The sequence below is a fragment of the Piliocolobus tephrosceles genome, unplaced genomic scaffold, assembly GCF_002776525.5.
Source record: "Piliocolobus tephrosceles isolate RC106 unplaced genomic scaffold, ASM277652v3 unscaffolded_108, whole genome shotgun sequence".
Classification (NCBI taxonomy): Eukaryota; Metazoa; Chordata; class Mammalia; order Primates; family Cercopithecidae; genus Piliocolobus; species Piliocolobus tephrosceles.
Genome location: NW_022291865.1, coordinates 147,809 through 172,761, shown reverse-complemented (window position 1 = coordinate 172,761; position 24,953 = coordinate 147,809). Strand labels below are relative to the sequence as shown.

At 40.2% G+C, this 24,953-nt stretch overlaps 1 protein-coding gene across 2 annotated transcripts in view; it reads left to right on the top strand.

The window, feature by feature from the left end:
- The window catches only part of LOC113219835 (CTD small phosphatase-like protein 2), a 110,306-nt gene that overhangs the window by 34,739 nt on the left and 50,614 nt on the right, over nt 1-24,953 (top strand). For both annotated transcript variants that reach the window (XM_026447832.1, XM_026447833.2), the window contains exon 2: nt 4,708-4,917. In XM_026447832.1, coding sequence (XP_026303617.1) covers nt 4,732-4,917 — 186 coding nt within the window. In that variant the 5' untranslated portion in view covers nt 4,708-4,731. The remainder of the gene's footprint in view (nt 1-4,707; nt 4,918-24,953) is intronic.

Genomic DNA, 24,953 nt, shown 5'->3' with positions numbered 1-24,953 from the left:
CTACTAAAACTTTCTCCATATCTAGTAGAGATGGGGTTTCACCATGTTGACCAGGCTGGTCTCAAACTCCTGACCTCAGGTGATCCACCCGCCTTGGCCTCCCAAAGTGCTGGGATTACAAATGTGAGCCATTGCGCCTAGTGGCACTTTTAATTTCCTTCAATAACTTTTCCTTTGCATTATAACTTGGCCAACTGGCACAAGAGGCTTAGCTTTTGGCCTGTCTCAACTCATGCCTTCCTCACTAAGCTGAATTATTTCTTGCTTTTGATTTAAAGTGATAGATGTTTGACTCTTCCTTTCACTTGAATACTTAGAGACATTGTAGGGCATAACTGGCCTAATTTTAAAATTGTCATGTCTCAGAATAGGGAGGTCTAAGGAGAGGGAGAGAGTTGGGGAATGAATGGTCAGTGAAGCAGTCACTATACATGTACTCAACATTTATTTTATTAAGTTCACCATCTTATATGGATGCAGTTTGTGTCACCCCAAAACAATTACAAAAGTAACACCAGGCCGGGCGTGGTGGCTCAAGCCTGTAATCCGAGCACTTTGGGAGGCCGAGGCGGGTGGATCACGAGGTCAGGAGATCGAGACCATCCTGGTTAACACTGTGAAACCCCGTCTCTACTAAAGAAATACAAAAAACTAGCCGGGCGAGGTGGCGGGCGCCTGTAGTCCCAGCTACTCCGGAGGCTGAGGCAGGAGAATGGCGTAAACCCGGGAGGCGGAGCTTGCAGTGAGCTGAGATCCGGCCACTGCACTCCAGCCGGGGCGACAGAGCTAGACTCCGTCTCAAAAAAAAAAAAAAACAAAAGTAACACCAAAGGTCACTCATCATAGATCACTATAACAGATACAATAATAATGAAAGAGTTTGAATTGTTGCAAAAATTACCAAAATATGACACTGAGACATGAAGTGAGCCCATGCCAAGACTTGTATGCAGGGTGGCTACAAACCTTCAGTTCATAAAAAACGTGGTATCTGTGAAGTGTATTTAAACAAAGTATGCCTGTACTCACATGATTTCATTCCTTTTAAATGTCTTAAGGTTTGCTTTGTGGCCTAACATATTTACTATTCTGAAGAAAGTTCCATGTGTAAGTTGAGAGTATTCTGCTGTTAGAGTGTTGTATATAATGTTAGATCTAGAGAGTTTTTCAGGTCTTCTTTTTTCATGTTGATCTTTCGTCTAATTCTCTCTGCTACTGAAAGTGAGTTATTGAAGTTCTTCAACTTTTTTTCATTTCATTTGTGACAGTTTTTCCTTATATTTTGGAGTTCTATTATGTGTATACATATTTATAATTTCTTTTTTTTTCTTTGTGAGATGGAGTCTCGCTCTGTCGCCCAGGCTGGAGGGCAGTGGCTCGATCTCTGCAGCCTCCACCTCCCAGGTTCAAGCGAGTCTCCTGCCTCACCCTCCCAAGTAGCTGGGACTACAGGCGCACACCACCACGCCCAGCTAAGTTTTTTGTATTTTTAGTAGAGATGGGGTTTCGCCATGTTGGCCAAAATGGTCTCGATCTCCTGACCTTGTGATCCACCCACCTTGGCCTCCCAAAGTGCTTGGATTACAGGCGTGAGCCACCGCCCAGCCTATGTTTATAATTTCTAAGTGTTGCTTATTACATCAGAAATTGTAATGTGTTATTATGTTGTATCTTGTTTATATTTTCAGTTCAGAATATTTTCTGTATCCCTTGTGATTTATTTTTGATTGATTATTTATGTATTTTCAAATTTCCAAGTACTTAGTACTTTTAAAGATTTTTTAAATTGATTTATAATTGTGGTTAAATGCATACTTTGTATGCATTCTTGAAATTCATGGAATCTTGTTTTATGGCTCAGCATATAGATCTTTCTTAGCATTCTATGTACAATTGAAATTATTTATGTGTTTTCTTTATCTGTTTTTTGAGTGGTCAGTTTCACAAATTGATAAGGGCTTGACTGTTTTAGCCCTTTCAGACTTATTAAGTACATCTTTTACAACCTACTTATGGAATGGGCAAAAACTCCATACTTCAGCTTTATTTTTCAAATACTCATCTTTCTTTCTAGTGAATACCAGTTTGTTAGTTTTGAGTTCAAAGGATCTTTCTCCTAAGCTTTGCCAGAACCCTCTTCACTGTCTCCATACAGAATGATCTAGCATTTTATGTGTACAACAGTTAGGTAAATATACTTACCTGCTATATTTTTTTTGCATTTTGTGGGCAGAGAGATTATCATTTTCTTCCTTTTTTTCCTACTCTGACATTACAGTAAGTGTTTAAATTTTAATGAACTGAACCTCTTAAGACTGAGTTACTTTATATGTCTTTAGTCTTTTAATATCTACTTTCCTCAATATGTTGTATCATAATCTTTATGATTTCCATTTAATGATTGTGGGTTTAAGTTAGATTCACCCTTAGATATTTTTTTAAAGACTCCCATACAAAATTTACAGAAATTGATTAAAAACAACTTTAAAAAATTTTCCCATGTATCAATTTTAAAAATTGCTACAGTAATTTTCCTTTTCTGGGGAGTTCTGTTTTGAATAACAAAAGAATTCAGAGGGAAAAAAGCATTATTTATTTTATTTGGGTATTGCAGTTTAAAACCTAGCACCATTTGGTTTTAGAAAAAAATAGTTATTGGGAAAGATATTTTGGGACTCCTCTGGTGAATCCTTTGAGTTTGGGAGTGTCTTAGGTCAGTTTGGGCTGCTATAACAAAAATACCATAAACTTGGTGGGTGGGTTATAAACAACAAATTTATTTCTCTCAGTTACAGACACTGAGATGTCGAAGATCAAGGTGCAGGCAGATTTGACGTCTGGTAAAGGCCTGCTTCCTCATAGATCACTGTCTTCTTCTTCTTTTTTTTTTTTTTTTTTTGAGATGGAGTCTCGCTCTGTTGCCCAGGCTGGAGTGCAGTGGCCGGATCTCAGCTTACTGCAAGCTCCGCCTCCCGGGTTTACGCCATTCTCCTGCCTCAGCCTCCCGAGTAGCTGGGACTACAGGCGCCCGCCACCTCGCCCAGCTAGTTTTTTTTGGTATTTTTTAGTAGAGACGGGGTTTCACTGGATCACTGTCTTCTTACTGTAATGTCATAGTGGAAGGGGCTAGGCATCTCTCTGGGGCCTCTTTTATAGGGGCACTAATTAGTTCATTCGGGCTCTGCCCTCATGACCTAATCACCTCACAACGGCCTCACCTCCAAACACCATCACATTAGGGATTAGGTATCAACATGAATTTTGGCGGGGCGGGGGTGGGGAACACAAACATTTGAGGTAGATATACACACAGAGACACAGTTTCTACTTTTTTTTTTTTTTTTTTTTACTTCTAAGATGGAGTTTTGCTCTTGTCGCCTAGGCTGGAGTGCTATGGCGCGATCTCTCCTCACTGCAACCTCTGCCTTCCGCGTTCAAGCAATTCTCCTCCCTCAGCCTTTGGAGTAGCTGGGATTACAGGTGCGGGCCACCACGCCCACCTAATTTTTGTATTTTTAATAGAGACAGGGTTTCTCCGTGCTGGCCAGGCTAGTCTCGAACTCCTGACCTCAGGTGAGCCACCTGCCTTGGCCTCCCAAAGTGCTGGGGTTACAGGTGTGAGCCACTGTGCCCCGCCTGTAGTTTCTAATTTTAAAAAAGTTTCTTTTTTTTTCTATGATTGTTTTGTTGAGTTAATAAAAACAATTTCTGAGACTCTAATCTCTGCCAGGAATTTCTGTACCTTTAGATTTTAGAGTGCTTATGGAGTTAGTGTGTTCTGTGAATGTATTCACTGTAGTGAATAGCTTTATTGTCCTTTGCACATTATAGCCTTTCCTAATCCTTTTTTCATTTTGAGCCTCAGGATGGTAAGGTAAATATATTTTTTGTACATTTGATAAAACGTAACTAAGTGACTACAGATTAGCCATGATTGGAGTAGGATTAATATTCATATCTCTTAATTCTTCTTTTAGTATTCTTTGTATTCTGTTTCACAGATGCTAATTCAGTTATGTCTTTAATTCTAAGTGTTGGGACAATTTTGCCAGCAATTAATTGTCTTACCTATAAAACGAGAGAGTTTGAATAAATAGCCTTATGTTTTCTTTCTGATGTGAATCGTTTTAAAAATATCATTAAATATGGTAAGATAGGACTCTCAAAATGATCCAAATTCTGTTGTTACACTTATGTGATTGTCAATTATTAGAATTGTGCTCATGGAATTCATTCATTCATTGGCTGACATTACTTTTCCACTACCTGGTGAGTTCCAGAAAAGCAAAACCCTTCCTTGTTTACTATTTACTCAATGCTTACCTGGCCCAGTGCCTTGAATGTGACTAAGTATGCAATAAATATTTGTCGAATCAATGATTAAACAAATAGTAACGTTGGCAGGCAGTATAGTATTATGTAAAGAGTATGCACACTCTTTGGTGTTACCCTTACTTTAGATCATAGGATATGTTATAGTATTTCAGAGGTTGTTGGGAAGGTTACTCGGGATAATATAAATAAAGTATAAAGCATAATGCCTTTCACTTAAAATGTTAGTTTCTTACTGCAATCTCCTAGAGTCTAGGACTTTTGTTTTTTTAGCCAAGATATTTTTATTATATAAGCTGGTCACATTTGGGTAGAGAAGATTGAATTTATTAACTTTTAATGTTTTTATTACATTTATTATTTTTAATCTTACAGTTTTACATGTGGCACCCATAAAAGATGAGGCTGAGAACTCGGAAAGCTTCTCAGCAGTCAAATCAAATCCAAACACAACGCACTGCCAGAGCAAAGAGGAAATATTCAGAGGTTGATGATAGCCTGCCTTCAGGAGGAGAAAAACCATCAAAGAATGAAACCGGCTTGTTGTCTTCAATTAAAAAATTTATTAAAGGAAGCACACCTAAGGTAATGATTTTACCATATACTTTCATATCATTAAAAGTGGAAATATGATATTTTCTCTAAGCATGCATAGAGGGGAAATCTGATAGTGCACCAAAATCTACGTGTTGGTGTTAATTTTACTTCTAAGAGTTTTATGTGCAGAATATTTAATGGCAATTTAAGAAGAACATTATTTGTTCCACTGAACTAATCCACTTAGCCTTCTGCTTTTTCAACATAGTATTGTGGGTAGCAAAATAAATTTTTCCTTGTTCTTTTACTTGAGTTGTTTCTTTTACTTTCATTTTCTTTCAAAGAAAAGTTAAAGTTTCTTGTTAATATTCACTGTCTAGGGAGGTGATGTCTCTCATCTGTTCGAGTTCTAACATTTGTATGATGAAGATGTATTGCTTCATTAAAAGAGAAAAGAACATTACTAAAAGAGAGAATGGACACTGACCAGGAGTTTTGTACTCCAGATTCATATTCTGGACCAACTTGATTGACCTAAAGAGACCTAAAGAGAGAGTCATTTACCCCCCTGAGCCTCAGGAAGAGATAGTAAAATGGCACTGATACCAACTGCTTTGTCTGTCTCAGAGTTGTTTTCAGATTAGATGGTACAACAGGTAGAAAAGCAGTTTGATCAACTTTATTTTGTATTTATTTATTTATTTATTTTGAGACAGAGTCTTGCTCTGTCTCCAGGCTGGAGTGCAGTGGCGTGATCTCTGCTCACTGCAGCCTCCACCTCCTGGGTTCAAGTGATTCTCCTGCCTCAGCCTCCCGAAAAGCTGAGACAACAGGCGCGTGCCACCACACCAGCTAGTTTTTGTATTTTTAGTAGAGATGGGGTTTCACCATGTTGGCCAGGATGGTCTCGATCTCCTGACCTTGTAATTCATCCGCCTCAGCCTCCCAAAGTGCTGGGATTACAGGCATGAGCTACTGCGCCTGGCCTCAGTTTGATCAATTTTAATGCACTCTATCAATGTATAGTATTACTGTGTGTAGATTTTTTTTATGACTTTACTATTTTTGTATTCTTTCTTGGAATAATTATTTACATGGTAAATTTTTCATTATAATGGAAGTTTATTACTTTCTTAAGCAGAAAAATAAATTACTAGTTGACTTGTTCATAGGAATAGATTTTGTTGTAATAGAATTAACAAAGCCTAATTACTGTGAGTCACTAGGCAAGATTTGGAAGTATTCTTGGTTTGCATAGGGTTTTAATTTTTGTTTTGGTGGTTTTATTTTTTGTTTTTGTTTGTTTCTAGTACTATAATTTCTTTGTTAATTTTAAGTAATTAGAAATTTTAAAAAGTCTCTGAATTTATGTAAACTGAGAAAATATTCTAGTATTATCATATAACAAAGATGAAGTAGCTTCCAGAAACCCAAAGTTCCATCTCTATGAATTCCTAATGGGTTGTCATCAGCCTCTGTTGATGGGAACCTTGCTACATATTATTACTTCATTCTTCTGAGCAGCTCTAGTTGTCATAAAGTGCCTCCTTATGTTTTTGCTTTCTCATGTTACTTTTTTGTATTTTTTCCACTTGAAAACAGATACTGTGTTCCCTTACATGTGCAAGTACAAACCTTCAGTCAGTACAGGACAGCTATTTCTAGTTTTCCTTATTGACATTATATGATATTTATCATCATCTTGGTTTATCTATTATTCATGAAAGATAAAAACCAGAAGTGAAGATAGGTTTTTGTTGTGTCTTCAGAATTTTATTCATATTTATAGTTGACCCTTCAACAATGTGGATTTTAGGGATGCTGACCCTCCCATGTGGTTGAAATCCACATATAACTTTTGACTCTCCAAAAACTTAACACTAATAACCTCCTGTTGACCAGAACTTTACCAATAACATAAACAATCATTCAACACGTATTTTGTATGTTATGTGTATTCTATACTGTATTCTATTTTTTTGGATAGGTTCTTACTGTATCTTACCCAGGCTGGAGTGCAGTAATACTGTCATAGCTCACTGCAGCCTTGAACTCCTGAGCTCAGTTGATCCTCCCATCTCAGCTTCCTGAGTAGCTAGGACTATAGGCATGTACCACCACGCCCAGCTATTTTTAAAATTTCTCTCCCTCCTTTTTTTTTTTTTTTTTTTTTTAAGAGACTAGGTCACATTTATCTTGCCCATGCTGGTCTTGAACTCTTGACCTCAAAGCAGTCATCCCAACTTGGCCTGCCAAAGTGTTGGTATTACACGTGTGAGCCATCTCACCTGGCTTTATACTGTATTCTTACAATAAAGTAAGCTAGAAAAAAAGAAAATGTTATTAAGAAAATCATAAGGAAGAGAAAATGTGTTTACTATTTAAGTGGAAGTAGATCATTATAAAGATCTTCATCCGGCCGGGCGCGGTGGCTCAAGCCTGTAATCCCAGCACTTTGGGAGGCCGAGACGGGCGGATCACGAGGTCAGGAGATCGAGACGACCCTGGCTAACACGGTGAAACCCCGTCTCTACTAAAAAATACAAAAAACTAGCCGAGTGAGGTGGTGGTCGCCTGTAGTCCCAGCTACTCGGGAGGCTGAGGCAGGAGAATGGCGTGAACCCGGGAGGCGGAGCTTGCAGTGAGCTGAGATCCGGCCACTGCACTCCAGCCTGGGCCACAGAGCAAGACTCCGTCTCAAAAAAAAAAAAAGATCTTCATCCTCATTATCTTCTGGGCTGAGGAAGAGGAGGGGTTGGTCTTTCTGTTGCAGAGGTGGCAGAAAATTTGTGTATTCATGGAACAATACAGTTCAAACCCAGCTTGTTCAAGGATCGGCATACTTCTTTTGACAGTGAATTGTTTCTTTCACTCCTATTGCCCAGGCTAGAGTACAGTTGTGCAGTCACAGGTCACTGCAGCCTTGACTTCCCGGCTCAGGTGATGCTCCCATTTCAGCGTCCCGAGTAGCTGGAACTACAGGCTTTTGCCAGTATGTCTGGCTAATTCCTTGTATTTTTTAGTAGAGGCAAGGCTTCACCATGTTGTCCAGGCTGGTCACAAACTCCTGGTCTCAAGCTGTTTGCCTGCCTGGACCTCTCAAAGTGTGAGCCACTACGCCTGGCTGGATTGTTTCTGTTAATGTGGTTTTATGTTAAATTATACTTTGTTTCCTTCTTTAGTAGCTTAATCTCTGTTGGTCAGCAAATTTTGGCTCATGTCTACTAGAACAGCAGTCTCCAGTCGTTTTGGCACCAGCAGCTGGTTTCAGGGAAGACAGTTTTTCCAGGGACCAGGTCAGCTGGGGTGGGGTTTGGTTAATGGTTTTGGGATGAAATTAATCCACATCAGATCATCAGGCATTAGATTCTCATAAGGAACATACAATGTAGATCACTCGTATGCACAATTCACACTAGAGTTCGTGCTCCTATGAGAATTTGCTGCTGCTGATCTGACAGGAGATAGGGCTTAGGCAGTAGTGCCTGCTGGTTCACTGCTCACCTCCTTCTCTGTGGCCTCATTCCTAACAGGCCATGGATTGGTACCATTCCATGGCCCAGGGGCTGGGAACCCTTGAACTAGAACACTCAGGACTTTTTTTTGAGACGGAGTCTCAAAAAAATTAAAAAAAAAAAAGGTCTCCAGCCTTGCCCAAGTTGGAGTGCAGTGGCATGATCTCAGCTCACTGCAACCTCTGCCTTTCAGGTTCAAGCAATCCTCTTTTCTCAGCCTCCCAAGTAGTGCGTGCCACCATGCCCAGCTAATTTTTGTATTTTTGTAGAGATGGGGTTTCACCATGTTGCCCAGGCTGGTCTTGAACTTCTGGCCTCAAGTGATCGCCCGCTTCAACCTGCCAAAGTACTGGGATTACGGGTGTGAGCCATTGTACCCAGCCACTCAGGAGGATTTTTCTATAGAAATGTTTGTCCAAGTTTCTTTTTTTGTTTTAACTAAGTCTAAGATCTTTCGTTAATGCCTCATTACTCAAAGATGTTACATTAAGAGATGCAGTGGCACAATGTCGGCTCACTGCAACCTCCACCTCTCGGGTACGAGTGATTTTTCTGCCTCAGCCTCCTGAGTAGCTGGGACTACAGACGCCTGCCACCATACCTGGCTGATTTTTATATTTTTGGTAGAGACGAGATTTTGCCATGTTGGCCAGGCAGGTCTTCAACTCCTGACCACAAGTGATCTCCCCACCTCGGCCTCCCAAATTGCTGGAATTACAGACGTGAGCCACTGTACTGGGCTGTCTTATTTATTAATTACGTTTTTGGGTAAGGTTTTTCATACAGCTACAAATTCACTTTATTGTGCTGTAACTGAACTCAGATTTTAAAAAATCGTATTCTATAAGATTATTATTGAAATTAATATTTGAATGCTTTACTGAAATCAGAGTGAAACCACAGTTGTCTTTTCCCAGACAACTAATCCTGTGTTAGGAGAAATAATAAGGTTAATTTGTCACATATTAGTCTTAATGAGCTTATATGGCTTTTAATTATTGTTGCTTTCTTATCTACAATGTCGTCATCACGTATTCTAAAATTGTGTTGGGCATCTAGACAATGCTTGCTTATGTATGTATCTTAAATACAGCATCATTGTCTTTTTCAAAATTTGGGTAGGAGTTCACAGCTAAAACCTATTGAATATTAACCATCTTTTGATGTTTTATAGATAAGAACAACTGAGACTTAATGAATTTAGCTAACTTGAACTGTCAATAGTAACAATAATTATAATAATAACCTACCCAGGTTAAAAAATAATATTGAAGACCAATACGACAGCTTTTGCTTTTTTTTTTTTTTGAGACGCAGTTTCACTCTTAACTTGCCCAGGCTGGAATGCAATGGTGTGATCTCGGCTCACTGCAACTTCCACCTCCTGGGTTCAAGCGATTCTCCTGTCTCAGCTTCCCAAGTAGCTGGGACTACAGGCGTGTGCCATTATGCCTGCAACAACTCTTACTTATAGTTATTGAGCAGTTACTATTTGCCAAGCACTGTCCTCAGTGTTTAAAGTGTAATAATTTGGCCGGACGTGGTGGCTCATGCCTGTAATCCTGGCACTTTGGGAGGCCGAGGCGGGCGGATCACGACGTCAGGGGATTGAGACCATCCTGGCTAACACGGTGAAACCCCGTCTTTACTACAAATACAAAAAATTAGTTGGGCGTGGTGGCGGGCACCTGTAGTCCCAGCTACTTGGGAGGCTGAGGCAGGAGAATGGCGTGAACCCGGGAGGTGAAGTTTGCAGTGAGCCAAGATCGCGCTACTGCACTCCAGCCTGGGCAACAAAGCGAGACTCCGTCTCAAAAAATAAATAAATAAATAAATAATAAAGTGTAATAATTTAAGTCTTACAAACTGTATGAGATAGCTGTTACTTTTATATTACAAACGAGGAAACTGAGGCACAAGGAAGTTAAATAATAATTTCTTTTTTTGTTTTTTGAGACGGAGTCTTGCTCTGTGGCCCGGGCTGGAGTGCAGTGGCCGGATCTCAGCTCACTGCAAGCTCCGTCTCCCAGGTTTACGCCATTCTCCTGCCTCAGCCTCCCGTGTAGCTGGGACTACAGACGCTTGCCACCACGCCCAGCTAGTTTTTTTGTATTTTTTAGTAGAGACGGGGTTTCACCATGTTAGCCAGGATGGCCTCGATCTCCTGACCTCGTGATCCGCCCGTCTCGGCCTCCCAAAGTACTGAGATTACAGGCTTGAGCTACCGCGCCCGGCCAGGAAGTTAAATAATAACTTGTGCACAGTTGCTTAGTTTTAAGCGGCAATGCTGGAGCCTAGTTTACCTACACTCCTAACCACTATATACTACTGCACCTCCAATAAGTGACACTGCTAGGATTTAAACCCAGATGTATTTAACTGATAATCTGTATTCTTTCTCCTTTATTATTCTCTGTCAAAGTGGCTGGACACTGTCTAGAAGTCCAAGAACAAGATGTTGGCCAACATGCTTCCTTCTTACATCTCTGTTCTTGACTTATAGATGGCTGCCCCTCATACGGTCGGTCAGTCTTTGGTCTGTGTATGGTCTGTGTCTGCATCTTTATGAACACTGGTCATACTTCTTTAGGGGCCACCTGAAGAAATCCTCCTCCTTTTTTTGTGTGTGTATGTAAGACAGAGTCTCACTCTGTCACCCAGGCTGGAATGCAGTGGCACCATCAGCTCATTGCAACCTCTGTGTCGTGAATTCAAGTGATTTCTCGTGCCTCAGCCTCCTGGATAGCTGGAATTACAGGCGTGTGCCACCACATCCGGCTACATTTTGTATTTTCAGTAGAGATGGGGTTTCACCATGTTGCCCAGGCTGGTCTTGAACTCCTGACCTTAAGTGATCTGCCCGCCTCGGCCTCCCAAAGTGCTGGGATTACAGGCGTGAGCTACCACACCTGGCCAAGAAAACCCTTTTAATTACCTTTTTAAAGGCCCTGTCTTCAAATATGGCCACAATCTGAAGTATTCGGGTTAGGGCTTCAACATAAAATTTTGGGGTGACACAATTCAGTGTGTACGAAATCTTTGGTCTCTTTCAAATATAGATTTGTGATTCGAAGACTTCAGATGTATGAAATTATCAGCAAGATTATTCAGGAATTGTTCATGTGCAGCCTTTCTGCTTTTTAGCACAATGAGATTTCTAATACATAATTGAAGGCCTCACAACTGAAATATATTTGTTTTCTACCATGAATCTCTATATTTTTCCAAATACGGTATTTCCAGCGTTTTCCCCGTAACAAAATGACCTTTTCCTCTATTCTTAACTAAATGCTGTTATAGTTAAGGATCATAAACATTGTGTGGCACATGATTCTGTTTCCTTGCTCTGTCTGCTGAACTGTGTGCACATAGCACCCAGATCTTGGTTTCTAAATACTGTTCTCCACTAAAGGAACTAGGGTTCTGTCTTGTTTTATGTGTAAATAATTATGTCATATGCCAGATAATGAGAGTTTTGCTTACCCTTTCTCATCACTGGGACTTATTTTTTTCTTCACTTATTACATTGGTTAGGATCTGTAGTACCATGCTGAGTAGAATCAGTGAGAGCCAATGCCCTTGCCTTGACCTTAGGGGAAGAGAATTTGTTTTACCATTAGGCATGATGTTAGCTAGATTTTTTTTTAGTTATCTTTTATTAGTTTGTGAAAGTTCTATTCCATTCCTATTTGTGAAGTGTTTTTATTATGTTGTTGAGTTTTGTTAAAGGCTTTTTGGCTTCAGATCCTCTTTTATTTATTTGTTTGTTTGTTTGTTTGTTTGTTTGAGGTGGAGTCTGATTCTCTTGCCCAGGCTGGAGTACAGTGGTGTGATCTCAGCCCACCACAACCTCCACCTCCCGGGTTCAAGCAGTTCTCCTGCCTTGGCCTCCCAAGTAACTGGGGTTACAGGCACGTGGCACCATGCCCGGCTAATTGTGTTTTTAATAGAGATGGGGTTTTACCATGTTGACCAGGCTGGTCTTGAACTCCTGACTTCAAGTGATCTACTCACCTTGGCCTTCCAAAGTGCCGGCATAACAGATGTGAGCCACTGTGGCAGGCCCCTCTTATTCTTTTAATGTAGAGTAGTACATAAAATTTTTTTTAATGGAAAATCATAACTTGGAGTTGATTTACTGGGGATTTTTTTAAAAATAATTTTTATGTCTGTATTCATGGAGGATCTTGTTCTGTAGTTTTGTCTTGATTTGTAATGTTTTTAAATTTTGGGATTAAGATTAAGCTGGTGCCATAAAACAAGTTGAGGACTGTTCCTCCTCTTTTCTGAAAGCTTGTGTTTGATTGGTATTATTTCATTCTTAAATATTTGGCAGAATTCACTGGTGAATTGTGGAGTGGGATTTCTAAAATGTAACTGGAATTTGTGGGATATCTTTTACTGTAATTTAGTTTCTCTAACATAGATCAGATTATTTAACTTTTTCTTGTTTGTTTTAGTCATACATGTTTTCAAGGAATTTAGGTTGTTGATTTATTTGACATCATATTTTGTCGGTACTTATTAATTTAATACTGTCTATAGGATTTGTAATGGTACTCCTCTTTTCATTCCTGATCTAGATAATTTATTATTGATCTTTATTTTGGTGAGTCTTGCTTGGGTTTATCAATTTCATTATTTGTTCAAAGGGATTTTTAATATTAACTGTTGATTCTGTTTAATTGATTTCCACTATTTTCAATATTTTCTGTTTTCAGTCTGATTTTTACTTTTGTAGCTTCTAGAAATGAGAGCTTAAATCAGATATGAGTAAAATTTTTCTGTAAACATTTCAAGTAAGAAATATTTTAGGCTTTGTGGACAATACTGTCTCTGCTGCAGCTACTATTCAACTGCCACTGTAGACAGCTACATAAATGAATGAACATGGCTTTGGACACTGGTACAGTAGTTCCCCCTATCTTTGGCTTTGCTTTCCGTAGTTTTAGTTACCTGTGGTCACCAGCGTCTGAAAATATTAAATGGAAAATTTCAGAAATAATTAATAAGTTTTAAATTAGACACCTTTCTGAGTAGCATGGTAAAATCTTGCATCATTCCTGCTCCATCCCAACTGGGACATTAATCATCCCTTTGCCCAAGTATCCATATGTATATGCTGTACTCCTGTTAGTCACTTAGTAGCTTTCTTTTTTTTATCAGATCAGCTGTATAGATACCAGGCTGTTTGTATTCAGTTAATCCTTATTTTACTTAATAATGGCCCCAGAGAATAAGACTAGTGATGCTGATAATTGTTCTGTTTTATTGGTAATCTCTTACTGTGTCTAATTTATAATTCAGGGTTTATCATAGGTGTGTATATATGGAGGAAAACATAGTATATATAGTGTTTGGTACTATCTGTGGTTTCAGGCAACCACTGGAGGGTTTTGAAAGGTATCACATGAGCATTAAGGGAGGACTAGTTTTCGTATGCCATGAAATTTTTTTTATATATATATTTTCCTCCAACTATTTATAAGTACAAAAAAAAAGGTTTTTACTTTCTTGCCCATGTGAAACAATTAGTGTGCTGAATTTTGCCTATGGCTGTAGCTTGCTAGTTCCTTGGTTAGAACATTAATTTTACACTTTTCTTTTTTTCTAATACAGGTATTTAAAGGTATGAATTTTAAAGTACTCCTTTCTCTGTATGCCATACATTTTGATACATTATTTTTTATTATTTTATTTTTCTTGTGATTTGTTTTGACCCATGGATTATTCATTTTGATTCAAGAATATTAATATACTCTGTATAATTTGATTTCTTGGGTAATTTTTGGTACTTACTAGCATGTAGTCTATCTTGTTGAATGTTCTATATGTATTTGGGAATATATGTGTATTTTGGAGTTGTTCAGTGCAGTATTCTATAAATATCAATTAGATCCAATTGGTTGATAATATTCTAATTTTCTATATCTTCTTTTAAAGTGAAAGCAAGTTTATTAAGGAAGTAAAGAAACAAAAGAATGGCAACTGCATAATTGTCTTATTTATTTAATGTGCTTGTTTTATTGGTTATTAAGAGAAGAATGTTAAAATCACCTATTTTTATGCATTTGTCTACTTCGCTTACCTGTCAATATTTGCTTCATGTATGTTGAAGCTTCATGTATTTATAATTGTATGACTTGTTAACATTGTGATATGTCTCATTCTCTCTAGTAATATCAGTCTTGAAGTTTATTTTATTTTATTTATTTATTTATTTTTTTTTTTTTGAGGCGGAGTCTCGCTGTGTGGCCCGGACTGGAGTGCAGTGGCCGGATCTCAGCTCACTGCAAGCTCCGCCTCCTGGGTTCACGCCATTCTCCTGCCTCAGCCTCCGGAGTAGCTGGGACTATAGGCGCCCGCCACCTCGCCCGGCTAGTTTTTTTTGTATTTTTTTTAGTAGAGACGGGGTTTCACCGGGTTAGTCAGGATGGTCTTGATCTCCTGACCTTGTGATCCGCCCATCTCGGCCTCCCAAAGTGCTGGGATTACAGGCTTGAGCCACTGCGCCCGGCTTACTTTTTATTTTTTTTGAGACAGAGTCTCGCTTGCCGCCCAGGCTGGAGGTGCAGTGGTGCGATCTTGGCGCACTGCAAGCTCCGCCTCCCGGGTTCAGGCCATTCTCCTGCCTCAGCCTTCAGAGTAGCTGGGAATACAGGCGCCCACCACCATGCCCGGCTAATTTTTTGTATTTTTTTTTTTTTTTAATTAGAGACAGGGTTTCACCATGTTAGCCAGGATGGTCTCGATCTCCTGACCTTGTGATCTGCCCGCCTCGGCCTCCCTAAGTGCTGGGATTACAGGCGTGAGCCACTGTGCCTGGCCTTGAAGTTTATTTTAATATTGATAGAGCCAGACAGTTTTCTTACTTAGTATTTGCATGATATATCTTTTTCCAGCCTTTATAAAACCTGTGTACATATATATTTACGTTGGCTTTTTTTTTTTTTAAAGGCAGAGTCTCGCTCTGTCGCCCTCACTGGAGTGCAGTTGTGCAATCTTGGCTCACTGCAACCTCCGCCTCCTGGATTCGAGCAATTCTACCTCAGCCTCCCTAGTAGCTGGGATTACAGGCGCCTGCCACCACACCCAGCTAATTTTTATGTTTTTAGTAGAGACAGTGTTTTACCATGTTGGCCAGACTGGTCTTGAACTCCTGACTGTAGACTATCCACCTGCCTTGGCCTCCTAAAGTGCTGGGATTATAGGCATGAGCCACTGTGCCCGACCTACATTGGCATATTTTGTCTTTTTATATTTAATGTAATTATTAATATGTTTGAGTTTAAAGTCTTCTATCTTACTGTGTATTCTGGATTTGTCCCATCTTTTGTTTCTCTTTTCTTTTCCTGTCATTTGGGTGAACTATCTATTTTTTAGAATTTTATTTATCCTCCTATATTGACTTCTCAATAAACAACCTTAAACCCAATAAAATACACCTGTTCAAAATGTATGTTTTCTTGAATTCTGACAGTTATGCACATGACCAAAAAGTATCCTTATTTTATATCCAACATCACCTGAGACAACCACTGATCTTTCTGTCATTATAGATAGAGTTTCATAGGATTATAATCAGTGTATCTTGCTTCCTTCACACACACAACATACAGTTTTTGGTTTCTTCTGCGTTACCACATGTATCTATAGTTTATTCCTTCCCCTCTGCTCCCGGAGTAGTATTCCTGTGTGTGAGTCTACCACAATTTGTCTATTTAAGTTGTTTCTGTTTTTTGGCTATTATAAATAAAGTTACAGATATTGGGATAAATAAGATAGATATTGCTGGATCATAAGATGTATGCTTAACTTCTTTGTAGCAGCTTTATTGAGATATAATTTACATACCCAGAAAATTAACCCATTTTTTTGGAATGTAGAAGCTTTTATTTACTTATTGTTTTTTGATATAAAAAGCTGTATTCACTTAATGTATACAGCTCTATGAGTTTGGGGATAAGTATATTCCTGTGAAACCATCAGCATCATCAAGGCCATAAACGTATCTGTCACCTACCAGAGTTTACCCTGCTCCTTTATTATTATGATCTACTGTCTTAGAAAACTTTAAATATATAATATAGTAAAGTATAGGCACAGCATTATGTTGTATAGTAGTATAATTCATTCATTCATTTAAAGTATACATTCAGTAGCTTTTAGTACATGCACAGAATTGTGCAACCATTGCCTCAACTTTAAAATATTTTCATCACCCTCAGAAGAGACCTAGTTCCTAAATTCCCCGTTCCTCTCTAGCCCTAAGCAGTCACTAATCTGCTTCCTGTCTCTATGGATTTCACTGTATTTTGGACATTTCATGTAAATGAAACCATAGTCTATTATGTCTGGCTTCTTTCACTTAGCATGTTTTCAAAGTGCATCCATGGTGTGTTTGTTCTCAGGATCTCCTGGGGCTGTGTCCTAGGACATTGAATAAAAATTTTAAAAAAGGCCGGGCGCGGTGGCTCAAGCCTGTAATCCCAGCACTTTGGGAGGCCGAGACAGGCGGATCACAAGGTCAGGAGATCGAGACCATCCTGGCTAACACGGTGAAACCCCGTCTCTACTAAAGAATACAAAAAACTAGCCGGGCGAGGTGGCGGGCGCCTGTAGTCCCAGCTACTCGGGAGGGTGAGGCAGGAGAATGGCGTAAACCTGGGAGGCGGAGCTTGCAGTGAGCTGAGATCCAGCCATTGCACTCCAGCCTGGGCGACAGAGCGAGACTCTGTCTCAAAAGAAAAAAGAAAAAACAAAGTACATCCATGTTGTGGCATGTATTAATTATATCAATATTTCCTTTTTATTGCCAAGTAATACTCTGTTGTATGGCTATACCACAATTTGATTATCCATTTATCAATTAATGAACATTTGGGTTGTTTTCATATTTTGACTATATGAAGAATGCTGTGAACATTCATGTATACATTTTTGTATGGACATCTATTTTCGATTGTCTTGGGTAGGAGCTTGAATTGCTGGATTATACGATAACTTTGTGTTTAGCTTTTTAAGGAACTGCCAGACTGTTTTCCAAAGTGGTTGCACCATTTTACAGTCCCACTAGCAAAATACGAGGATTCCAGTTGTCTTGAGGACAATCAACACTTGAAATTTTTTGTCTTTTTTATTATAGCCATCCTGGTGAGTGTGAAGCAGTATGTCGTTTCGATTTGCATTTCCCTAATGACTGATGGTATTGAACATCTTTTTAATGTGCATCTTGGCCATTTACATATCTTCTTTAGAGAAATGTCTGGTATTTTAATTTTATTATTTTTATTATTGAGTTGTAAGAGGTGTTTTTTTTTTTTTTTTTTTGGTTTGTTTGTTTTTGCATGATCTTGGTTCATTGCAACCTCTGCTTCCTGGGCTCTAGTGATACTTCCACCTCACCCTCCTGAGTAGCTGAGACTACAGGCATATTCCACTACACCCAGCTAATTCCCCCGCCCCCTTTTGGAGATAAAGTCTCACTTTGTCACCCAGGCTGGAGTGCAGTGGCGCAATCGCTGTTCACTGCAACTTCTACATCCTGTGTTCAAGCGATTCCCCTGCCTCAGCCCCCTGAGTACCTGGGATTACAGGCACGTGCCACCACGTCCAACTATTTTATTTTATGTTATGTTATGTTATGTTATTTTTTATTTTTATTTTTATTTTTGAGACAACAGTCTGGCTCTGTGGCCCAGGCTGGAGCGAGCGGCGCCATCTTGGCTCACAGCAAGCTCCGCCTCCCGGGTTCCCGCCATTCTCCTGCCTCAGCCTCCCGAGTAGCTGGGACCATAGGCGCCGCCACCACGCCTGGCTCATTTTTTGTATTTTTAATGGAGACGGGGTTTCACCATGTTGCCCAGGCTGATCTCAAATTCCTGACCTCAGGTGATCTGCCTGCCTTGGCCTTCCAAAGTGCTGGGATTACAGGTTTGAGTCACCACGCCAGACCTAATTTTTGTATTTTTGGTAGAGACAGGATTTCACCATGTTGCCCAGGCTGGTATCAAACTCCTGGGCTTAAGAGATAGGCCCTCCTTGACCTCCCACAGTGCTGGGATTACAGGTGTGAGCCACCACACCCAGCCAAAAGTTCTTGATATAATCTAGATACAAGTCCCTTTTCAGAGATATGCAGATGTTTTCTTCTGTTCTGTGGACCCCTTCTGAAACACAGAACTTTTAAATTTTGATGAAGTCCACTTTGTTTATTTTTTATTTTGTTGCTTGTGCCTTTGGTGTTATATCTGAGAAACTATTGGCAAAATCAAGGTGACAAAGATTTATCCCTAGATTTTCTTATATGAGTTTTATACTTTTAGCTCTTTGATACATTTGAGTTAATGTTTATAGATGGTGTGAGGTGAGGAGTCATCTTCATTATTTTGCATGTTCATTTTCATTAAGTCCCAACACCATTTGTTGAAGACACTTTTTAACTTTTGAGAAACTGCCCAGCTGTTTCACCATCTAACATTCCATTTAGCAGTTTCAAACAGTTTCCCTTGCTTACATTCTTACCAGTATTTGATATTGTCAGTCTTTTTAATTTTAGTCTTTCTGCAGGGGTAGAGTATCTTATTGTTTTTAACTTGCATTATTTTAACTTCCATTTCCCAGGCTCAGGTGATCCTCACGCCTCAGCTAGCTGGGACTACAGGTTTGCATCACCACAACTGGTTAATTTTTGTATTTTATAAGAGATGGGGTTTCATCATGTTGCGCAGGCTAGTCTCCAACTTCTGGGCTCAGGCAGGCTACCTGCCTCGCCCTCCCAAAGTGCAGGAGTGAGCCATGTATAAAGACCTAAATTTAACAGTTTTACGGCTTCAGCAAGAACTTTCTTGAGGCTGGGTGTGGTGGCTCACGCCTGTAATCCTAGCACTTTGGGAGGCCGAGGAGGGCAGAGGATGGATTGCCTGAGCTCAGAAGTTCAAGACCAGCTTGGGCAACATGGTGAAACCCTATCTCTACTAAAATACAAAAAATTAACTGGGCATGGTGGCACACATCTGTAGTCCCTGCTACTCAGGAGGCTGAGGTGGGCGATCGCTTGAACCTGGGAGGCGGAGGTTGCAGTAAGCTGAGATCACACCACTGCCCTCCAGCCTCCAGTCTTTGTTTTAAAAAAGAAGAGAGAACTTTCTTAAGAGGAACTGGCTCTCCCAACTTGCTAAGCGTGGCAATAAAGAATACAGTGGGCCGTGCTTGGTGGCTCACGCCTGTAATTCCAGCACTTTGGGAGGCTGAGGCAGGCAGATCACCTGAGGTCAAGAGATCGAGACCAGCCTGGCCAACATAGTGAAACTCCACCTCTACTAAAAATATAAAAATTAACAAGGCATGGTGGCACATGCCTGTCATCCCAGCTACTTGGGAGGCTGAGGCAGGAGAATTGCTTCAACCTGGGAGGTGGAGGTTGCTGTGAGCCAGGATCGTGCCATTGCACTCCAGCCTGGATGACTCCATCTCAAAAAAAAAAAAAAAAGAATACAGTGACTATTGGGTTTCAGTGCCTTGATTTGTCTTTTTTTTTTATTTTTTTTTTTTGTGAGACGGAGTCTTGCTCTGTCTCCCGGGCTGGAGTGCAGTGGCGGGATCTCAGCTCACTGCAAGCTCCGCCTCCCGGGTTTACACCATTCTCCCGCCTCAGCCTCCGGAGTAGCTGGGACTACAGGCGCCCGCCACCTCACCCGGCTAGTTTTTTGTATTTTTTAGTAGAGACGGGGTTTCACCGTGTTAGCCAGGATGGTCTCGATCTCCTGACCTCGTGATCCGCCCGTCTCGGCCTCCCAAAGTGCTGGGATTACAGGCTTGAGCCACCGCGCCCGGCTTGATTTGTCTTAAGGTGCCAGTTACTATATACACCGTTGCTCTTGCATAGCTAGCACAAATGTTAACACAAGTTGTTCCAGAATGGACTGAAAGACAATCAATCAGTCAATCAATAGATTCACCACTTGTGTTTGTTACCATGCATTCACAGTAACAAAAATCTTTGATAATTAGTTGGTGTTGGTATCAAATAAATACATGCAGGCAAGATACCAAATCCGGCCACATTAATAAGGCACAGAAGTACAATTCTCTACATACTAGATAATACTTACTTTTTTATGTTTGCAGATAAATATTTCATTCAGTGGATTTAACTTAGCATTGGAAAGTGGGAGGGCATGTTTCTTTTATTGACTTTTTATCTAGCAGACTTTCAGCACTATCTACTATGCAAAGATTTCTCTCTCTGATATTGTTTACCCCTTTTCAACCAATGCAGTATGATAACTTACTCTTTAAGATTCTTCAGAGGCTTTTTCATTTTTAGTTTGAAAAACTGTAACCAGTTTTTGCTTTTAAAGAACTCATTATGTATATATTTAAAATACTAAATTCCTTTTTAAAAAACTCTGAGTGATTCTCAAATGACAGTATACTAAATTGTCACCATTTAAATATGTCTCATCTATTTAAGTATGTTTTATTACGTAAGATGTAATAAGACAACCTTATGAGGCCAAAAGGAAGATATCTTTATCATGCTTTCATTTTTTATTTACAATTGCATCTAGAGTCTCTGGAATAGATTTACTGCTTTGTGAGTCAGAGAATCCTGATATGTCAGTTTCTTATTTTTCAGCAGTGCAGCAATGGATTGAAATCACAGCTCTTCTAACCTCCCTGTTTTTATCTAATGGTTCATTATTAAGTATTAAAAAGTTACTTTTTATTATTATTATTATTTTTTGAGACGGAGTCTTTGTTCTGTCGCCCAGGCTGGAGTGCAGTGATATGATCTCGGCTCACTGCCAGCTCTGCCTCCTGGGTTCACGCCATTCTCCTGCCTCAGCCTCCCGAGAGTAGCTGGGACTGCAGGCACCTGCCACCATGCCCAGCTAATTTTTGGTATTTTTTAGTAGAGATGGTGTTTCATCGTGTTAGCCAGGATGGCCTTGATCTCCTGACCTTGTGATCCACCCACCTTGGACTTCCAAAGTGTTGGGATTACAGGCGTAAGCCACTGTGCCCAGCCACAAATTTTATTTTAAAATATTACTAAATTCTGAAATAACTTTTATGTAAAACTTAAAATTTAGAAATAAATGTATTTTAAATAAATATATTATTGCAAAGCAAAACCAGAAGAATACTCTTCCTGTGTTTTCACATATGTGTATATATACAGTCATGTGCCACGTAATGATGTTTAGGTCAGCATGGACCACCTTATGGTCTCATAAGGTTATAATACCATATTTTTACTGTACTTTTTTCTGTGTTTAGGTACATGAGTACTTAACATTTTGTTATAATTCCCTACAGTATTAAGTACGGTAGCATGCTGAGCAGGTGGGTTGCCTAGGAGCAATAGGTGTATGGTAGACAATATCATCTTGGTTTGTGTAAGTACACGGTATGATTGTACAGTGATGGAATAGCTAAAGATTCTTTTCTCAAAACATATTCCAGTTGTTACGTGATGCATTACTTTATATAGAAAAATTTTGAAATTGCAAAATAATAATTTACTAAATCATAATGAAGTTACAGAGATTATAGCAGGTATAACTAGATAATTAGTAAGAGCACAGTAGAAGTGCCCCACACAAGGTTGGGCACCGTGGCTTACGCCTTTAATCCTGGGATTGGAAGGCTGTGGTGAAAGGATCGCTTGAGCCCAGGCTTTCGAGACCAACCTGGGCAACATAGTGAGACCTCGTCTTTTCAAAAAATTTGAAAAAACAAATTAGTTGAGCGTGGTGCTACACACCTGTTGTCCCAGCTACTTCAGAGGCTGAGGTGGGAGGATCACTTGATCCCAGGAGACAAAGGCTGCAGTGAGGTGAGATTGTGCCACTACACTGTAGCCTGAGTGACAGAGCAAGACCCTGTCTTTAATAAAAAGCGGGGGAAAGGGGGCCAGGCGCAGGTGGCTCATACCTGTGATCCCAGCACTTTGGGAGGCCAAGGTGGGTGGATCACTTGATCTCAGGAGTTCCAGACGAGCCTGAGCAACATAGCAAAACCCCGTCTCTACAAAAAAATTTTGTTTTTTGCCGGGCACGGTGGCTCATGCCTGTAATCACAGCACTTTGGGAGGCCAAGGCGGGCGGATCACGAGGTCAGGAGATCAAGACCATCCTGGCTAACATGGTGAAACCCCGTCTCTACTAAAAATACAAAACATTAGCCTGGCGTGGTGGTGGGTGCCTGTAGTCCTAGCTACTCAGGAGGCTGAGGCAGGAGAATGGCGTGAACCCAGGAGGCGTAGCTGGCAGTGAGCTAAGATTCCACCACTGTACTCCAGCCTGGATGACAGAGCGAGACTCCATCCTAAAAAAAAAAAAAAAAAAAGATTGTTTTTAATTAGCTGGACTTGGTGGTGTGTGCCTGTAGTCCCAGCTACTTGGGAGGCTAAGGTGGAAGAATGACTTGAGCCTGGGAGGTTGGGGCTGCAGTTAGCTAAGATTGAGCCATTGCACTCCAGCCTTGGTGACAGGGCAAGACCCTGTCTTTAAAAAAAAAAAAAAAGTATTTGCCAGGCACGGTGGCTCATGCCTGTAATCCCACCACTTTGAGAGGCCACAATGGGCACATCACCTGAGGTTGGGAGTTCGAGACCAGCCTGACCAACATGGAGAAACCCTGTCTCTACTAAAAATACAAAAAATTAGCTGGGCATGATGGCACTTGCCTGTAAGCCCAGCTACTTGGGAGGCTGAGGCAGGAGAATGGCTTGAACCTGGGAGGCGGAGATTGCAGTGAGCCAAGATTGTGCCATTGCACTCCAGCCTAGGCAACAAGAGCGAAACTTAGTCTAAGAAAAAAAAAGTACTTAACATAAAGACCTTTTCTATGTATTCACATATTTTCCATTATAGTGTTCACTCCTTAATGCATTTAGGATTTTATCTGGTACTGTTTATCGGATGCCTGCAGAACTTCATTTAGTATGTATCTCTCACCAATTTTCTTAGTTTAATATGTACATTTTTTGAGCACATACTCATTACATGCTATCCTTCGTTCAAATTTGTCTTAGTTCTACAGGTTCTCCATCCATTTGATGTGCTTAATGTTTATGCTTAGTCTTAGCTTCATTGTCTGAAGCTCATTTTTGTAGTGAATTCCTTGGAAAAGATTGATGGGGCTGAGTGCGGTGGCTGATGCCTGTAATCCCAGCACTTTTGGGAGCCTGAGGCTGGCAGATCACCTGAGGTCAGGAGTTTGAGACCAGCCTGGCCAATATGGTGAAACCCCGTCTCTACTGAAAAAAAGAATACAAAAATTTTCCTGGCGTGGTGGCAGGCCCCTGTAATCCCAGCTACTCTGGAGGCTGAGGCAGGAAAATCTCTTGAACCCAGGAGGTGGAAGTTGCAGTGAGCTGAGATTGTGCCACTGCACTTCAGCCTGGGCGAGAAGAGCAAAACTCTGTCTGAGAAGACAAAGACTCATGGGAACCATATTCTGAGCTTTTGCATGTTGATAACAGTGCCCTATCTGCTTAAAAATCAATTTTGCTGGATATAAAATCCTTAACTCACATTTTTTCTTGGTTACATTAAATGTTATTCTATTTTCTTTCAACATGAAAAATGTTTCTGTCAAATGTTTTATAATATAATTTTTCTTCTTTTTTTAAGTTGTTAAATTTAGAATATGTCTTACATTGAGCTGGGCGTGGTGGCTCAGGCCTGTAATCCCAGAACTTTGGGAGGCCAAGGCAGGCAGATCACTTCAGGTCAGGAGTTCAAGACCAGCCTGACCAACACGGCAAAACTCTGTCTCTACTAATAATACAAAAATTAGCTGGGTGTGGTGGCAGGCATCTGTAATCCCAGCTACTTGGGAGGCTGAGGCAGGAGAATTGCTTGAACCCAGGAGGCCGAGCCATTGACTGCACTCTAGCCTAGGTGGCAGAGTGAGACTCTGTCTCAAAAAGAAATAAAAATAATAAAACGTGTCTTGAATTGACATGCCACTCCTGGCTTTTACATTTTCTTCATTTCTTTTTATGTCTGTCTTCATTTCTTTAAAACAAACAAACAAACAAACAAAAAAACAGTTTTCTCCCTTGCCTTGTGTAGGGGCCAACAGCTATAGTCCTGGCTACTCAGGAGGCTGAGGTGGGAGGATTGCTTGATCCTGGGAATTTGAGACCATTTTGGGCAACTTAATGAGACCCTGGCTTTCAAAAGAACAAAATTTTACCCTCTTTCTTTTAAAGGTATAATCTTTGTTTACTCTCTCGGGCCCCTTGTAGTGTAGTCTTTATTTCTGAAATGATTTATAAAAAATTTTGAATGTTTTTATTCTGTCTCTTAGTTTCTGAGTTTTTCTTCCTCTGCTGTATATCTCATATTTTCTTTCCTTTTATTTTTGAGACAGGATCTTGCTCTGTTGCCCAGGTTGGAGTGCAGTGGCATGATCATGGCTCACTGCAGTCTCAAACTCCTGTGCTCAAGTGATCCTCTTGCCTCAGCCTCTTGAGTTGCTGGGACTATAGGCACATGCCACCATGATTGGCTGATTTTTAAATTTTTGTGTAGAAATGGGATCTTGCTATGT